This window comes from Melanotaenia boesemani, chromosome 3 (genome assembly GCF_017639745.1).
Source record: "Melanotaenia boesemani isolate fMelBoe1 chromosome 3, fMelBoe1.pri, whole genome shotgun sequence".
NCBI classification, from domain to species: Eukaryota; Metazoa; Chordata; class Actinopteri; order Atheriniformes; family Melanotaeniidae; genus Melanotaenia; species Melanotaenia boesemani.
The window spans coordinates 16,053,614-16,069,668 of record NC_055684.1 but is presented as its reverse complement, the minus strand read 5'-3'; the positions used below and the strand labels follow the sequence as shown (position 1 = coordinate 16,069,668).

General features: G+C 38.6%; 2 protein-coding genes across 4 annotated transcripts; both read left to right on the top strand.

Moving 5' to 3' along the window:
* Positions 1–389: 389 nt before the first annotated feature.
* Positions 390–3,480, top strand: rps23 (ribosomal protein S23). The gene is made up of 4 exons (XM_041980113.1): positions 390–484; positions 1,950–2,109; positions 2,812–2,932; positions 3,294–3,480. Exons 1-4 carry the CDS (start codon positions 481–483, stop codon positions 3,438–3,440), a joined length of 432 nt encoding a protein of 143 aa, XP_041836047.1. The 5' UTR covers positions 390–480; the 3' UTR covers positions 3,441–3,480.
* A 2,571-nt stretch (positions 3,481–6,051) lies between these two features.
* LOC121636542 (dynein heavy chain 12, axonemal-like) lies at positions 6,052–14,347 on the top strand. 3 transcript variants are annotated; one of them, XM_041980107.1, is made up of 13 exons: positions 6,052–6,099; positions 6,803–6,970; positions 7,210–7,262; positions 7,462–7,596; positions 7,673–7,831; positions 10,015–10,260; positions 10,515–10,686; positions 11,176–11,281; positions 11,517–11,696; positions 12,883–13,011; positions 13,087–13,215; positions 13,337–13,490; positions 13,575–14,347. In XM_041980107.1, the coding sequence occupies exons 2-13, from the start codon at positions 6,846–6,848 to the stop codon at positions 13,739–13,741; spliced, it is 1,755 nt and encodes a 584-aa protein (XP_041836041.1). In that variant the 5' UTR covers positions 6,052–6,099; positions 6,803–6,845; the 3' UTR covers positions 13,742–14,347. The 3 variants fall into 3 exon arrangements, with proteins under 3 accessions (XP_041836041.1, XP_041836040.1, XP_041836042.1); XM_041980106.1 differs by having other exon boundaries at positions 6,803–6,994; XM_041980108.1 differs by lacking the exon at positions 13,575–14,347 and having other exon boundaries at positions 6,803–6,994; positions 13,332–13,484.
* Positions 14,348–16,055: the final 1,708 nt, after the last annotated feature.

The following is a 16,055-nucleotide window of genomic DNA, read 5'->3' as shown; positions in this document are numbered from 1 at the left end:
CTTACAGATCAATAGTAATCAAGCAATCTCTTGGTTATAGTTTTTATATTAATATTTCCTCAGTTTTATCAAAAGAGATAGTCGTTGATAAAACCAAAACTATACAGTTTTTTATATTGTCAAATAATATTTAGCACCTATCAAACAAAACGAAATAATCACGTCTTTTATCATGACAGTTTCAGATCATTCATTATGTGTGCATAAAGGAATGAAACTTCAAATGCGTTTATACATAATATAACAACCTACTTATCGGGGCATTTTTATTATTTATGCTACGTAAATTAAAAATTAGTAGAGGTAAGTTAGGCTCTATAAAGTCTTGTAACATATTTGGTTTTTAAAAGAAGTTTAAAAAAATTCGCGTAATTCTGGTCAGGCATTTTTGTAGCCACAACCGTTTGGGGTCCTGAAACTAGACTTTGCCGCGGTGCATCCTGGTTCCTTCCTTTCCATCCCAGGCTCGCTTCTGCAATCATGGGTATGTCTAAATTTTCATCTAAAAACCCTAAGAACTCTGCCAGTTGGGTCTATTTAGTATATCGACGTTGTAAATTAATATATTATAATGTCATTTCTGTATGTTTCAACCGGTAAAATGCCTCAGGGAATTAAGAATTTGAGCATTTGTTCAGTTGTCTGCCTCCGCAACGTGGATCGGCCATAATGTCTGAACTGTTAGCGGCATGTTAGTGGTGCTAGATTAGCACAATTTAATGTTTCGGAAAATGGTTTAAGACCTGCTTCTACACTTTAATCGTTTGTACTAGTTAATTGAGGACCGCCTTTTATTTCAAATAATGGTAACATTTTGTGAAGCTTGAATATGTTTGTAGGCCTATTTAGCCCCTCTCGCTAGTCGCATTGAGGTTCGCTTAGTTTTCTACTCTCGAAATTGAAAAACCTTGACATAAAATTATTTGCGGATTGTAACTTGAAAGTCTGGACTAATTGATAGCATGTGTGGGTTAAATATTTTAGCTTTGTAAAAAGGTTTATACCCTTAAAAAGTAGTTTGTTACTGTCGTTAATTAAATTAAATCAGTTAAAGATGTTCCACCAGGTAGTCAGTTGTCTTGATTTCAAAAGCTGGTTTCCACAATATCGTTAATAACCTTTTAAAAGAAGTCAGGTTACACCAGCTAAGTGACAGTACAACTGACATGTTTGGAAATCAGCTGTTTGGTGCCCTGAGTGCTGTTGGTACTGTCATTTTCCACACAAACTCAAGAGAATTTAAAGATTTTAGTCAAGATTCTCATTTGACCCTTATGTGCAAAAGACATGCATGTTAGTTTAGGTAAACATGTCTATTTTGTAAATGAGGCTGAGTGTCTCAATGGGACTACCTGTATAAATAAAGGTAAATGATTTCCACTGAAAGATTCCCAGTTTGAGATGAACACAAAAAAATGGCATTTAGATGGATCTTTGTGTGTCGAATGCAGGACAATGTGGTAAAATAACTGCAAAACCCGCAGTGATACGTTCTAAATTAATTACCCTCCCAATGTTTTGCAGTAGTTTTTAGGTCAGTCAGTCAGTGTGTTTATGTAGAGGTATCTGCAATGCAACATACGGTTCGGCCAAAAGTCATATGGACACATCCATCTGTACATTGTACAAGCAGTATTCCCACATTATGGCTCATGTTTCTGGAGTTTTACCATGTTGATGGTTGGGAAATCTTGATAATTTCAAGATGAATGTTAAATATGTGTGTTTACTTAAACAGCCCCCAATGAGCTTCAGTGTCACGTCAATGCTGAAGTTGGCTTATACAACTGTGTGTTACAAATTAAAGGGAATAACAGGGTTGGTTGTTTGGTCATGGTGAAGTGTTTGTGTATCTTTAATTGTATCTGTAAAATAGTGAAATTCAACTTCTAACATAGAATTACTAAAAGTTAAAGTAGCCCAACTTAAATTTCCTGCTTGTTTTCCAGGAAAGTGTCGTGGTCTGCGTACTGCCAGGAAGCTCCGCAATCACCGCCGTGAGCAGAAATGGCATGATAAACAGTACAAGAAGGCCCATCTGGGCACAGCCCTGAAGGCTAACCCCTTTGGAGGAGCCTCTCACGCCAAGGGAATCGTCCTTGAGAAAGTGTAAGTACAATAAAACACTCTTCATGCGGGCCGAAAACTGGTCATTTTCAAAACTCTTGAGAGAAAACGTATAGTCACTCGTGAGCAGGTTGAAAACTTCGCAACCAAAGATCATGAAATTGGATGTCTGAAAGTCAGATTTATGTGGATGTTGACGACAGAGCAGGACGAAGTCTGCGTCGACTGTGGAAGAACCAGTTTTTAAACAAATATTTAATAGAGCTTTTATGGCATCATGTTCTCAATCTCTGCACTCTTGATTTCATAATGTTCTATTCCACAAGTGTCAAACTCCGGTCCTTGAGGGCCGCTATGCTGCAGGTCTGTTTTTTTCCTGCCCCAACACACTTGATTAAAATTGCAAGAAGTTGACAAGAAGCTGTTGAATCCATTTGATTGGAATCAGGTGTGTTAGAGCAGGGATACAACAAAAACCTTTTAATATAGCGGACCTCAAAAAGTTTGACACCCTGCTTACATCAAAGCCTCTATCAGAGCCAAACGTTTGTACTTTTATATGTCAATTTCCTTATTTACTGCATCATCATACAATGGTTAGAATGAGAATAGTTAGAATAATGAGGCATAATAGAGTTAAACATTACAATGTGCAGTACAGCTCCTTAAAGAACAGATGATATGAGATGTGCATGAAAATTGGTTTTGGCTGTTTTTTAAGTTTTGTGTGTTTCCCTTTTGCAGTGGCGTAGAGGCTAAGCAGCCCAACTCTGCCATCAGGAAGTGTGTGAGAGTTCAGCTCATCAAGAACGGCAAGAAAATCACTGCCTTCGTCCCAAACGACGGTTGTCTCAACTTCATTGAGGTAAACTGGAGTTTGTTATTCTTCCTGTAAATGCCAGTTTTCCAGGTGCTTTCCAGTTTACCAGCTCAACAGAACTCTGAATATCAGGTTCTAAATCTATACGCTAGCCAAATGTTTGAAAAAATTATGTAATATCTGCTGTGCTGTGAAGTTACTTCAAATCTTTTGTCAAATTGAGGTTTTCCCAATTGTTTTATCTGTTCGTTGTTTTCTTTGCAACCTTATTTTTAATACTCCTGTGCCCTTACAAGTTCCCTTGACATAATTTAACCCTGTAAACTGCAAGACAAGTACGATCACAATAGAGATTACATTTTTGTCTCTTCTCTAATATTCTCTCTTTGATCTCCTGGTCATATAGGAAAACGATGAGGTTCTGGTGGCCGGTTTCGGACGTAAAGGTCATGCCGTTGGTGACATTCCTGGAGTTCGTTTCAAGGTGGTCAAAGTGGCCAACGTTTCCCTGCTGGCACTCTACAAAGGCAAGAAGGAGAGACCCAGGTCATAAACAGTTGAGGCAGAAAATAAAATAAAACATGTTTTCAATTACATTCTGCTTGTCTCCTGTTGTCTTTTGAGAGACACAAAAGCTCCTCAAAAGTATTCTGGTTTCCTTTAAAGATGTGCCTGTAATGTACTTGCCTTGTGGTTGCTTAATGGCTCTTTGGCTTACAATGACCCAAAGTCCAGTTGTGGTTAACCCTCAGCAGCTGGATGGTTCGAGTATTTTGGATAAACTGTGTTTACAGAGCCACAAACGGAAAAAAAAACTTGTGGGTGTTTAACTATGAATATGTTATGTGCTTGGTAGAAGTCCTTTAGCTGATAAGTTGGTGGGGGTTGTTTCTTAAAATAGATGCCTGTTTCAAGACACCTTTGAGATTAGGAAAAGTTTCTGTGCCTGCACAGTAATGGAGGTTCAGAATCGGAATACTTTATTAATCCCAGAGGAAATTGTGTGCACACAGTCACTCCATGCCAAAGAAAGGATAAGATAAAAATCTCTAAGAAAACTTACATATTAGTTACAATATCTATATAAACAGGTACAGAATAAATCCTGCCAATGAGTAATATGTACAGTATTAATATCAGTAAAATGTAAATGTAGTGCAAAGTGTAAATGTATAACAGTGGATGATGTTTCTATATGGAGGAGTTGTACAGTTTGATGGCCACAGGTAATGCTGGGATAGGCTCCAGCTTACCCGCGACCCATAATGGACCAAGCGGTACAGAGAATGAATGAATGAAAGGTAGGAATGATTTCCTTTGTCGTTCAAATGAGCATTTAGGTGGTATTAATATCTCACTGAACGTATTCTTGTGACTGATCAGCAAGTTGTGAAGCGGATGGGAGGTTTTGTTGAGTATTGTCATTATTATGGACAACATTCTCCTCTCCCACACCACCGTCAGAGTCCAGCTCCATCCCCACAGCATTACTGGATTTGCGGATCATTTTGTGTCTGCAACCCTCAGCCTGCTGCAACATCATAGAGGATAGCACTGGCCACAAGAAGACTCATCCTAAGCAGATGTTAAGCGACCTTAACTGCCTTAAAAAAATGGAGAAGGCTCTGGCCCTTCTTGTAAAGTGGAGTAGTGTTCTTAACCCAGTCCAGTTTATTGTCAGTGTGCACTCCAAGGTAGTTATGGTTATGAAGTACAGATTTCTCTGTCTCAGTTTTGGAAAGGGCTTATTTCACATGCAGTTTTTGCTTAGAAAGTGTAAAAGGTTAGTGTTTATTTTCAATCAATAGCAGTTATTTTTGCTAGGGTCAGGGGAATTTTAAAATTCTTACTGGGCAGAGATATGCATGCATCCAATGATGGTCTGTAGTATATTATAATGTCAAAGTGGCTGGTCCAGCAGTAAATGAATATATATTGATAGTTGTTTAAAGCTCACACTGCATGTAGGTGATTTAGTGTAGAATTATTCATTTCAGTTTAACAATATTTTAAAATTTCTGATCAGTTTATTCAGAAACTAAGCCAACAAGCTTCTTTGAACACACATGAAGACCCCATCGTCATTTTTATATTTCACAAAGATTAAACAGTTTCCACCTGACTCCAAGAAAAAGCTGTAATAAATGGCACCTTAACCCAGAACAATCATAATCTTATAAATCAAATTTATGTTTTTGTTATTTAACTACTGAAAGGTAACTTCTCAGTCATCTTTTATGACACTGTCAGAATTAAATGACAGTTTCAGATTGACTGCATTTCATGATTTTATCACCTACATTTGATTTAATTTAATTAGTTTAACACTTTTATTATAAATAATGAGTGAGTACAAAAGAAATTATATGAATACAAGGATCTTAATTATTCTAGTCTATTCTATTTAGTGTATTTTCACCAATTACTATGATTGTTTTGTAATCACAAGACAGTGAATCCAGATGTTTTCACCTCTTTAAATTCTAAAAAAACAAGGCTGGCTTGCCAGGCTGTTGGTTTTGGTAATAATATTTAAAAACTGATTTAACCTGGATATTCTACATTTTGAACTGGGGACAAAATTTGTGCTCACAACTTTTCATCTTTTTTTGAGGATGCTTTGGCACATGGACAAAAAATTTGGGTAAATTAGCAGATTTAAAAAAAAAAAATGTGACTAGTAAAAAATGCCAAACATCTTTCTGCTTAGATTTTCTGTTTTGAGATTGTGAATATGCAGCATTTTAAAATAGAGGCGGCAAATCAATAAGGAAAGACACACACTACCCAGAGGGATGGTGGCAGTTGGGTTTGTGTCATACTGAGTCAGTGTTGCACTGATTGCAGGGCTGTTCACTCATCTGGTGTGGATAAATATAGTAACAGGTGTCAGATCTCTGTTCCTTCTGTCAAAATGCAGCAGCTATAGCTAAAAACATGGCACCCCCCCAGCTTTTACACTGTCCCTGAAGATTTAATAGTTTTCTGACACTTTTCTGACAGTTGTGAGTAAATCACTTGTGTGTATTGATAGTTGTGCCGTCCAAACACTGGGAGATCTGGGAAGCACCACACTGTTGCTGAAAGACCTCGTGAGCATAAAGCTCTGGTTTCACAGTCCTCCCCTCCTCCCCCTCCCATTAGCCTTCAACAACAAGTTTGAATCTGCAGGAAAGCTTCAGCTGAGCAAAACGACAACACAAAACCACAAGGTAAAGAAAACAGAAATAAAAAGTGTTTTCTGCCACAAAACAGACGAGCTGAAACTTTAGTGATTAGTTTGTTTTCATAGGCTTTCAGGCTCGTGTTTGTTGTGAGAGTGGTTATGTTTAGATCAGGAAACTTTACTGAACTTTAAAGCAAACTCTTTTCAGTGTACATCTTTTGAGTCTGTCGAATTAGCATTGTTTTTAAAAATGAGTGTTATGTAAGAAGAGAGAGACAGCACTTTGTTATAAATGACATACTCAGATTGATTCAGGCCTCGTGAATTCAAATGCTTTAGAAATGTTTAAATCAATCAATCGCTCTGGTGTTTGATGTGAACTTGAAATATGACTGCTCACCGGTAGCAGCAGGGTTGTGTTCACACCTGTCAATGGATAAATGAACCTTTTCCTCTTTGAGTAAAAACAGCATATGTGTGTGTGTGTGTGTATATATATATATATATATATATATATATATATATATATATATATATATATCTACACACACATATATACATATAAGACTTTTCTCTTTAAAGGTCCTTATTGCACAAAGCCACATCAAAGTTCTGCTCACTGTGTTTGAAATAAAACATGCTTTCTCATAGCCTCAGTCAGACTTTATTAATGCAGATGTAGACAAACCAGGAGTCATGTTTAGCAGAATTATCCAGTTTATTAAAGCACTGACCTGTTGATCAAACAGGTTTCCCCTCTTCTGAAGAGTCAGGGTTGTTTCTGAGGACAGGATGGAGTTTGATCAGCTGGGGCTGGAGGATGAGGGTGATGAAGAGGATGTAGCAACTCAGTACATGATTGAACAAAGCCTGCTAGAGAGCAGCAAACAGAGGGGAACTCACAGAGACATCAGGAGGTCAGTCCAACAGAACAGTTTAAGGTATTTTTTTAAAGATGTGTTTTATTAAGACACTATTCTGAATTCATCCTCTAATTCGAAGAGAATTGATAACTAAGTTAATATACTCCTCAAGTAACTTTGAAGAATAACAAGGGATTAAAGTTCCTATAGATAATTTTATTTCTGTATAGTTTAGCAGTAATTACTTTGAAAGTTTTTGTGCTTTCTTTAAGTTTTTTGTTCTTTTCTTGAAGCTCTGAACTCAAGTCTGCAGATATCAGTGATATCTTCTCTGCTATAAGACAAGGTGAGACCAGATTAGCGACTCTTCTGCTCTGATTTATCATTAAAAAGCTGAAATTATACTCTCCTGTCAACTCCACTGTTGGAGTCTAAATACTTGCTGAATTACTAACAGAACAAAACCAGTGGTTTTGTTGAACAGTTTTACAGCTGGAGACTTTGGCACAGATAACAGCTCATTCATTTTCCATTCATTTCTCCAGGTAATGAGAAGCATTTGAAGGATTTGTGTGTCAGCCAAAAAGACAAGTTTTCGCAGACAGACAGCAGAGGTTGGACACCTTTACACGAAGCCGCAGCTCAAACCAACCACACCATCCTGGAGCTCACATACAAAGGTTTGTATCAGCCTAGTGATTTGCTTATTGTAGCATTAATGAACAGGTGATGGTCATCAACAGTGCGGTTTTCTAGCCTCAGGCCCAGGCTCTGTGGATTGTTGCACATCTCGTGGTCAAACACCACTCTTCCTAGCAGTAGAACGAGGTCTGATGGAAAACACATCCTTCCTCCTCAACCAAGGGGCTCAGCCAGACTGCCAGGATCTTGACCACGACTCCCCACTGTTTGTAGGTAGGCCAAAACATATTTCACTGCAAAGCTTCTTTAGCTGTTGTTGACTTTATTTGACACTATATTCTAGTTTTATACCAGCTGACATGTTCCAGATTTTATTTAAAAGCCATTAACAGCCTCACAAGAGTTTTCCGTCATAAGATGTAAACATGTTCAGGTGCTTCACCAGCAGGGGTGGAGCTAAAGGGGTGTTCAGGGTGACACTGGCCACCTCTGAAATCTAACTGGAAACCCCAGGTGCCACCTCAGGTGAATGACAGGTCACTAGAGATGGTGGACAGAAACATTTTTCCAGACAGGGCCTGGTTTTAGTGCTTGTTCATTTGTAAACATTGGTGTCAACAAGTGAACTAGAAATGGTAGGTCATGCTTTTATCTCGTCACAACTGGAATACTGCAATAGCCCATTGACCTGTCTTAAGGAGCAGGTAAGGTCCATCTTCAGAACTCTGTGGTGAGACATCTGGCTTGTTCAAACAGAAGAGCTCTTATAACTCTTGTTTCTTCACTGGTCCGACGTCGTCCCACCTAGAATCTTTTAATGCTCCCTCGCGCTCGCTTCAGGACTCGAGGGGACCGACCTTTCCAAGCTGTAGCACCCAGACTGTGGAATAATCTGCCCCTGTCTTTACATAGTTTGGACTCTATGGATGTTTTTAAAAAGCAGCTGAACACATCTTTATTCCAAAAAGCTTTTAGGTAGACTTGGGCTGTTACGACTGATTTTACATTTTATTTTTCTATTTTTATCTTGTTTTTTGTTGTGAATTTTATCGACTTACTTTCTCTGTGAAGCACTGTTTTACAACTGTCTGTGAAAGGTGCTATACAAATAAACTTTACATAGTAGCTTAGTTTGTAGTTGCCATATTTTCACATGAAGACCAATATTGTTCCACTGAGAGTCAAAGACAGTGTTATAAGGCTGAAGACTAAGTGACACTACACAAAGCCCAGGATGAGCAAAATCAGCTGTGTGTTAAAAGGGATCTAATGTGTAAAATATCAGTTAAGCATAATATTACAATGACCCCCATCAATTACAGTAAATTGCTGTGACAGCACAAGAAAAAATGTTTGTGAGGAAACATGTCAGGCCTCAAACATTTCAGAATATTATATTATTATGTTTTTTGCTACATTAAGACAGCTTTTGGATTCTGTTATCTACTCCAAGTACAACACACTCATGAAGTCAAACTAAAGTCTTAATCACTAACAGCAGGATATTTACTGATCTTTATAAACTACTTGCATTTTCATGTTAGCGGACATGTACCAAACCGATAGAATGTAAAGATGTTTTTTGGACTTTTTTAGATCAATTTAACTCAGGGGAAGGCAGAGAAATGGCCACTGAAGAGATTAACATCCTGGGTTGGGGACACCTCAGCATCCCCCCACCCCGCGACTAAGAAGAGCTTTAAGAGGTAGCTGGTGAGAGGGAGGACAGGTCTGGGGATTTTTGCCTAAACTGTGGCCCTCACCTACTTTAGGACCAGTGGCAGAACATGGATGGATGGATATATGGATGGATGAATCTCAACAGTAGCAACTTAAACTTTTGTTCCTACAATGCCTGAATTAAGAAGGCTTTAAACCATCACGAGCTAAAGAAAAAACACAGCATGTTTCACAGAGGATTTTCTGTATAAAAGGCCACTATATGATAAATAAACACTTTAAGTTGTGAATTGTGCAAATCCACTTTAGAGTAAAAATGCTAAGATGGGAATGGGTATTATACGTCATCTTTACAAAGAAGGTGCTCAATAAAGAGTCTGTGGGACAATGACAACCTACACCGATAACAACAGCAAAAAAAAAAAAAAAAAAAAGCCTCACCAGTAGTAAATAATAGTCACTTTTCCACCATTTCAGAAGCTGTGTGGATCAATCAGTGATCACTGTCCACAGAAGATTTCATCAGTGGAAATACAGGGGGCTTAAGTACAACTTTCCATCAACATGTAACCATTGAAACAGGATTGGACAAACCGTGGGTTGTTTTTAAATGTGCCTGCAAGAATTCTGAAGTCTTGTGAAACTCAGATTAACCATCACTATGTTGATGGATGCTCAAGATCTAAACCATGATGGTGGGGTTGTTCAAGCTAACTTTCTCTCTGAAAACACCCCGACATAAAACACAGATTGTATGCCTGGTGCTGTCTCTGCAGCTATCCGTTCTGACTGCACTGATATGGTGACCCTGCTACTCCAGCGGGGCTCCGGGGTGAACCAGGAGGGATGCCACGGCCGCCGACCCCTCCACGAGGCCTCACAGCTGGGTAAAGTAAGACTGGTTACTCTGCTGCTGGAGGCTGGAGCTAGGCCAGATCCCCGCAGCAACTACGGCCTCACGCCACTGGCACTAGCTGCTCAGGGAGGACACCTGGAGGTAGTGGAGATTCTCCTGAGGAAAGGTGAGAAAATAATCTGAATACTACAACTTCCTCCCATTGTAGCAGGCAGTGTTGTAACCTCATTATTACCCTGTACCTTAGTGAATATTTGATTTATGTTGTATTTCAGAATTTCTTCTATTGAGCTAAGATGTGATTTTCAGCCAAGAGAAGGGTTTATAAACTGTGTTTCATTAAATTTGTAAAATTCTGACTAATTTTCCACATAATATAAAATGGCTCCAGCAGTTATGAGTATGTTGTTTGTTCTGTAGGAGCTGATGTCTTTTCTCAGGCACAGGACGAGGCCTCCATCATGTATGAAGCATGTGCATCTGGGAATCCAGCCGTCATCAGCCTGCTCCTGGAACACGGTGCTGATGCAAATATTTCCACACACACAGGATACATGCCCATCCACCGAGTCGCACACAGAGGACACCTTCAGTAAGTGTTAAAACATTCAAGAACCCAGAATTTTATCAATCAATCAATCAATCAGTCTTTATTTATGGAGCACTTTTCATACATAAATGCAGCCCAAAGTGCTTTCCATGGTTAAAACTATGCTTTTAACTCTAAACCAGCTATCTCGATATAAACAAAATATTCCCTCATTCTATATCGTGTCTGATAAAGTCTCGATATATTTAAAAATCTCGATATAGTGCCCAGCGCTATTTAGGACCCCTCTGTTGTATAGCTTATACATTTTTTGTGACTAACACAATTAAGGGCTTTAGAAATACATTAAAATTGTAGAATTAAACCAGTTATAGAAATCTAAAATCTTTAAAGCAAATATACATTTTTGGTATCTTTAACAACTTCAAATTTATTTGTATCCTCAGTGTAACATTTGCATACATTCGTATGCTTTATTATTCACGTGTGTTAGATTTTATTTATTTGTATTTTTATTTGTGGGGTTTTCAGAGCTCTGAAGATGCTGCTTCCTGTCACGTCCAGGGCTGATGTACAAGACAGTGGGATGAGTCCTCTTCATTTGGCTGCTGCAGGAGGACACTCTAACTGCATCAAGGTGCGTCTGTCTACATTTGATCTACAGGCATTAAACGCTCTGCAGATCACTGAGAACTTTAATAAATGGCAGATTTTTTAAGTGACTTTGACTTTGATACCTTCCAGTAACAATGCGTGACGCCTTGCTGCTCTTGACACGGCCAAACTAACACTGCCATGTTATGATATGTAAAACATATCATATATGTAACAGTCTCACCAGCAAATATTCCCCCTCTCATGACTCCCATCAGCTCTTGCTGGATGCTGGATATGACCCCAACTACATGCTCCAACGCTGGCTTAGCCGTAGCTATGACGACGAGAGAAGGTCTGCTCTCTTCTTTGCTGTCACCAACAATGACATGACATCAGTAAAACTGCTGCTTGAGGCTGGGGCCATGACCAACCAAGACCCGGTCAAATGTCTGCAGGTATCACTATCTGATTGTCATTATCCTGACATGATATCAAAACTTAACATAGTTTTAACATTTAACAATCAATACATGGGTATAATGTTCAAGACAAAGTTTAATGATTTTAGAAAACTAATTTCCTCTGAGTGTAATCTGGATGCAGTTTGTTGTTGTGGTATCACTGTCATTTTTATGCTGAGAAGCTTCCCAATAAAAAGCAGTTAGATTCAGTGATTGTGTGCAACTTTCGGTAGTGTTGTCATACAGAGGTTGCCAGGTTTGCATTTATCATGTCTGTGCAGAAACTGAAATTTCTTCACTTTTATTTTGAAACACACTCAACAGACCTCAGTAAGCATATTGAAGTTCCTGACAGTGCAAATAGAAAAAATTGAACAACTGTAGCTTGTTTGAAAGGGCAGAAGGAGAAAGCCTCTTCTTTCTAAATAGAACAGCATGGCTTAGGTTTGCAAAGCTGCTGCAAAGCAAACCACAAGACAAGGAAAAACGTCTTTTTGGATGGATAAAACTTAAGTAGAGATGTTTTTAAACAATAAAAAGCAGCATATTACCATAAACACCCATACCAACTATCAAGTCTGGTGGAGGAGGGGTGATATGGGCTTTGCAGCCACAGGACCTGGACACCTTGCAGTCATTGAGTCAACTATGAACTTCTTAGTATTCCTGAGTCAAATGTCACTGAAATTTTGTCAACGATTTTGTCAATGATTCCAAACACAGCAGCAAATTTACAGCAGAATGACTAAAATAGAAGGTCCAGTCGAAGTCCAGACCTTGGCCTCTTTAAGATTTTTGAAACTGTTATTTTATCTAAACCATTTTAACAAATGATTGAGATAACAGTTAATATGATGAAAACCTGAAACAGTAATGGGAACAAACACTTGCTCTTAGTATTTCATACCAAAACCAAAGGGTATAGATTGCTCAGGCAGGGTTACTTCCACAAATTTTTTATTAAATTAATTTTAGTCACTGAAGATTTTACTCTACCAAATGCTCTCTCGGGCAGTTAAATGGTTAAAAGGTCTGTGCATAAACAAATCCTAACAAATTTCAGTGAACTGAAGCAACACTGTAAAGAAGAGTGGGTCCTCTGCAGCAATGTGAATTATAGGCTAACTTAGTTTTTCACACACCGCTGTTTTTTTTGTTTAATGAATAATTTGCTTTTTAGGTTGCACTGCGTCTGGGCAACTATGAGCTGATGAACATGTTGCTGCGTTATGGCGCTAATGTCAACTACTACAGCAAAATAAACACCACACATTTCCCCTCAGCGCTGCAGTACGCTCTCAAAGACGAGGTGAACTGATTACATAAATTTCTGGCCAGAATCAAGAAACCCAGTTTTCCTAATTTTGTTATTTTGTTGCATTAGGTGGTTCTTAGGATGTTGTGTAACTATGGTTATGATGTGGAGCGCTGCTTTGAGTGTCCCTATGGCAACGGCTCCCACATCCCTCAGGACTATGAGGGGTGGACCTGCTCTGTGATTAAAGATACTATGGTAAAGAAAAGCTTATAACTTTTGTTTAGTCTGCAGCAATTTCTAAAGTGACCTTGATTTGTAAAGTAGATTTATTATATTTGCATTACATTTAAAGATCTTCTGTTGTTTGTCAGTGCAGTTCTGCGAGGTAATCACTGTCCCCTGGCTGAGGCACCTTTCAGGTCATGTGATTCGCATCCTGCTGGATTATGTGGATCATGTGACCCTTTGCTCCAAACTTAAGGCGGCACTGATGGAGCAGAAGCAGTGGTCAGATATCTGCAGAGTGTTAGGTGAATAAAAATGTTATCAGTCAGCTCAGAAGAACACGTACACAAATCCATTTATCTTTTTCTTTTTCCTGTTTGGCTCTCCAGAAAACACCCGCTGTCTGCAGCATCTCTGTCGTCTGCGGATCCGCCAGTGTCTTGGACGCCTTCGTCTTCGGTCACCTATTTTCATGAGCTTTGTGCCAATGCCACAGCGGCTGAAGGATTACATCCTGTACCGGGAGTATGACCTGCTGGGCAGCAAGCCAGGCTGAGTCCACGGAGAGCAGAAAAATATTACATGGAACTGTGGCTTAGTTACTATGAAGTGTTATTAAGTCTCATATCTGCAAATGGTCTGACCTCTAGAAAAAAACACTTCAGAATAATTATTAATTTCAAGAATTTAACACTCATTAAGTTATTTCTTAACTCTTGTGAGTGAGATAGATAAAAAAAAAACGAGTAACATTTCTGCACAGTTAAATAGTACTAATCCTCAATCCTATCTCCTTGTTTATTTGTAAATGTTTTATGCTAGCTCTATAGACCTACACGTTTTGCAATGAAGTACAAAATCAAAGAACAAGAACATAAATTTAAAGAGTGTCCATGTTTTCCAAAAACTTAACCATTTATATCTGTCCTATTCAGCTTTCCTTCTATCCTGACAGCTCTATAATCTGAAGCTGTAACACATCTATGCAGCATGACACTGACATCACCATGCTTTACTACTGAGATGGTATCAGACTTTTAATTAGCATTGTCTGGGCTTCTTTAGATATAAAGCTAATTTTGTATAAGACCTAATGTGTCCTGTTTGATACAGTTTCTGAAACCTGTTGCATCACTTTACTGTAACGACTGCTCAAAACCCTGTTGTATACAATGTGATACTTGTCTTTTGCCCCCTAGTGGATACCTTTTGCACTACAATAATTTGGACATACTTATCACGTGGAAATAAACTGCACTTAATGCAAATTATTTATTTGTATACATTTTTTCCAACTGACAAATAAAGACTTCATATTTTTAAAAAATTAGATTTTTTTTTTTTTGTGAATGTGACATGGTTGTTGGTGCCAGACAGGCTGGTGTGAATATTTCAGAAACTGTTCATCTACTGGGAGTCAGAGGACAATGGGTAGACTGGTTGGAATAATAGAAAGGCAACAGGAACTCAAATGACCACAGGTTCCAGCTGAGGTATTAAGAATACCATGAAGCAGTCAACCTTGAAGCAGATGGGCTACAGCAGCAGAAGACCACACTGGGTGTCACTGCTGCCAGCTAAGAACGGGAAACTGAGGCTACATTTCATCCAGACTCACCTACACTGGACAAGAGAAGATGGAAAAACGTTGCCTGGTCTGATAAGTCTCCATTTCAGCTGCCACATTCAGATGGTAGGGTCAAAATTTGGTATAAACAACATGAAAACCTGGATCCATCCTGCTTTGTATCAACAGTTCAGAGAGGTGGTGTAAAGGTGTCGGGGATGTTGTCTTGCCATACTTCGGGTCCCTAAGTATCACCTGATAGTTTAAAGTCTGCAACCTGAGTATTGTTATTGACCATGTTCATCCCTTTATGACCAGTGTAGCATCTTCTGATGGCTACTTCTAGTAGGATAACGCACCATGTCGCAAAGCTCAAATCATCTCCAACCGCTTTCTTGAACGTGACAATGAGTTCACTGTACTCCACAGTCACCACATCTCAATCCAATAAAGCAACTTTGGGATGTGTTGAAACAGGAGATTCAAATTATGGATGTACAGCTGACAAATCTGCAACTGTGTGATCTATGGACACTAATTAAGGCAGTTCTGAAAGGAAAAGGAGGTCCAGCCTGGTACTAGCAAGGTGGACCTAAAAAAGTGGCTGTTGAAGGTACCTGTATGTTCTCAAGGTTATGTTTTTCCTTGGTTGATACTTACCTTAGCCTAAAAGGAGTTTAGTTCTCCAATATCCTGTCTCATGAGTCAAGACAAGAAAAAGTAATGAGAATATATAATCATGTTTTCTATAAGAAGTAAACCCCGAGACTTCACATATGTAGTAATGCCAGGGATACACACATCTTACAGCTCTAGGAGCACAGCTTTGTTGGAATTTTAATCAGGTTACTGGAGAAACACTGACCAGACGCCACCAATCACCATAGAAACCTCAATCATAGGAGCCTGTAGCTTGATGATTTTTAATCATTCTCGGCCATCAAAAAAAACCATAACCTTATCACATATCCACCACACAAAGATCCAAACAAAATGAGACCGTAATTAAGATTAAAACACTACTAAATTAATGATTTAAAGAAAGATTTTAAAGTTCCACACATTCTGGAAGCGCCAGCGTGGAATCATACATTTCCATTAAAGAGGAAGACATCACTGCAACGATAAATGACTTTATGAAACAACATATGTAATTATTTTTAAAATAAATAATGAAATTTTAACCTCATCTGCAAGAAAACATGAAAATGTTTCATTTCCTTTTTGGGATTTCTGTAACACTGGTTCTTTGATGTCTACATAGAAAATGATTATGCGTTTATTGAAAGACCCCATGAGGACA

Excerpts from the sequence above, each read along its gene's own strand:
- LOC121636542 (XM_041980106.1), top strand. The coding sequence starts at position 6,846 with ATGGAGTTTGATCAGCTGGGGCTGGAGGATGAGGGTGATGAAGAGGAT. Across the intron at positions 7,597-7,672 it reads CCTGGAGCTCACATACAAAG|CCTCAGGCCCAGGCTCTGTG; the intron begins GTTTGTATCAGC and ends GCGGTTTTCTAG. Across the intron at positions 7,832-10,014 it reads CGACTCCCCACTGTTTGTAG|CTATCCGTTCTGACTGCACT; the intron begins GTAGGCCAAAAC and ends CTGTCTCTGCAG.
- rps23 (XM_041980113.1), top strand. Across the intron at positions 2,110-2,811 it reads GGAATCGTCCTTGAGAAAGT|TGGCGTAGAGGCTAAGCAGC; the intron begins GTAAGTACAATA and ends TCCCTTTTGCAG. Across the intron at positions 2,933-3,293 it reads GTTGTCTCAACTTCATTGAG|GAAAACGATGAGGTTCTGGT; the intron begins GTAAACTGGAGT and ends CTGGTCATATAG.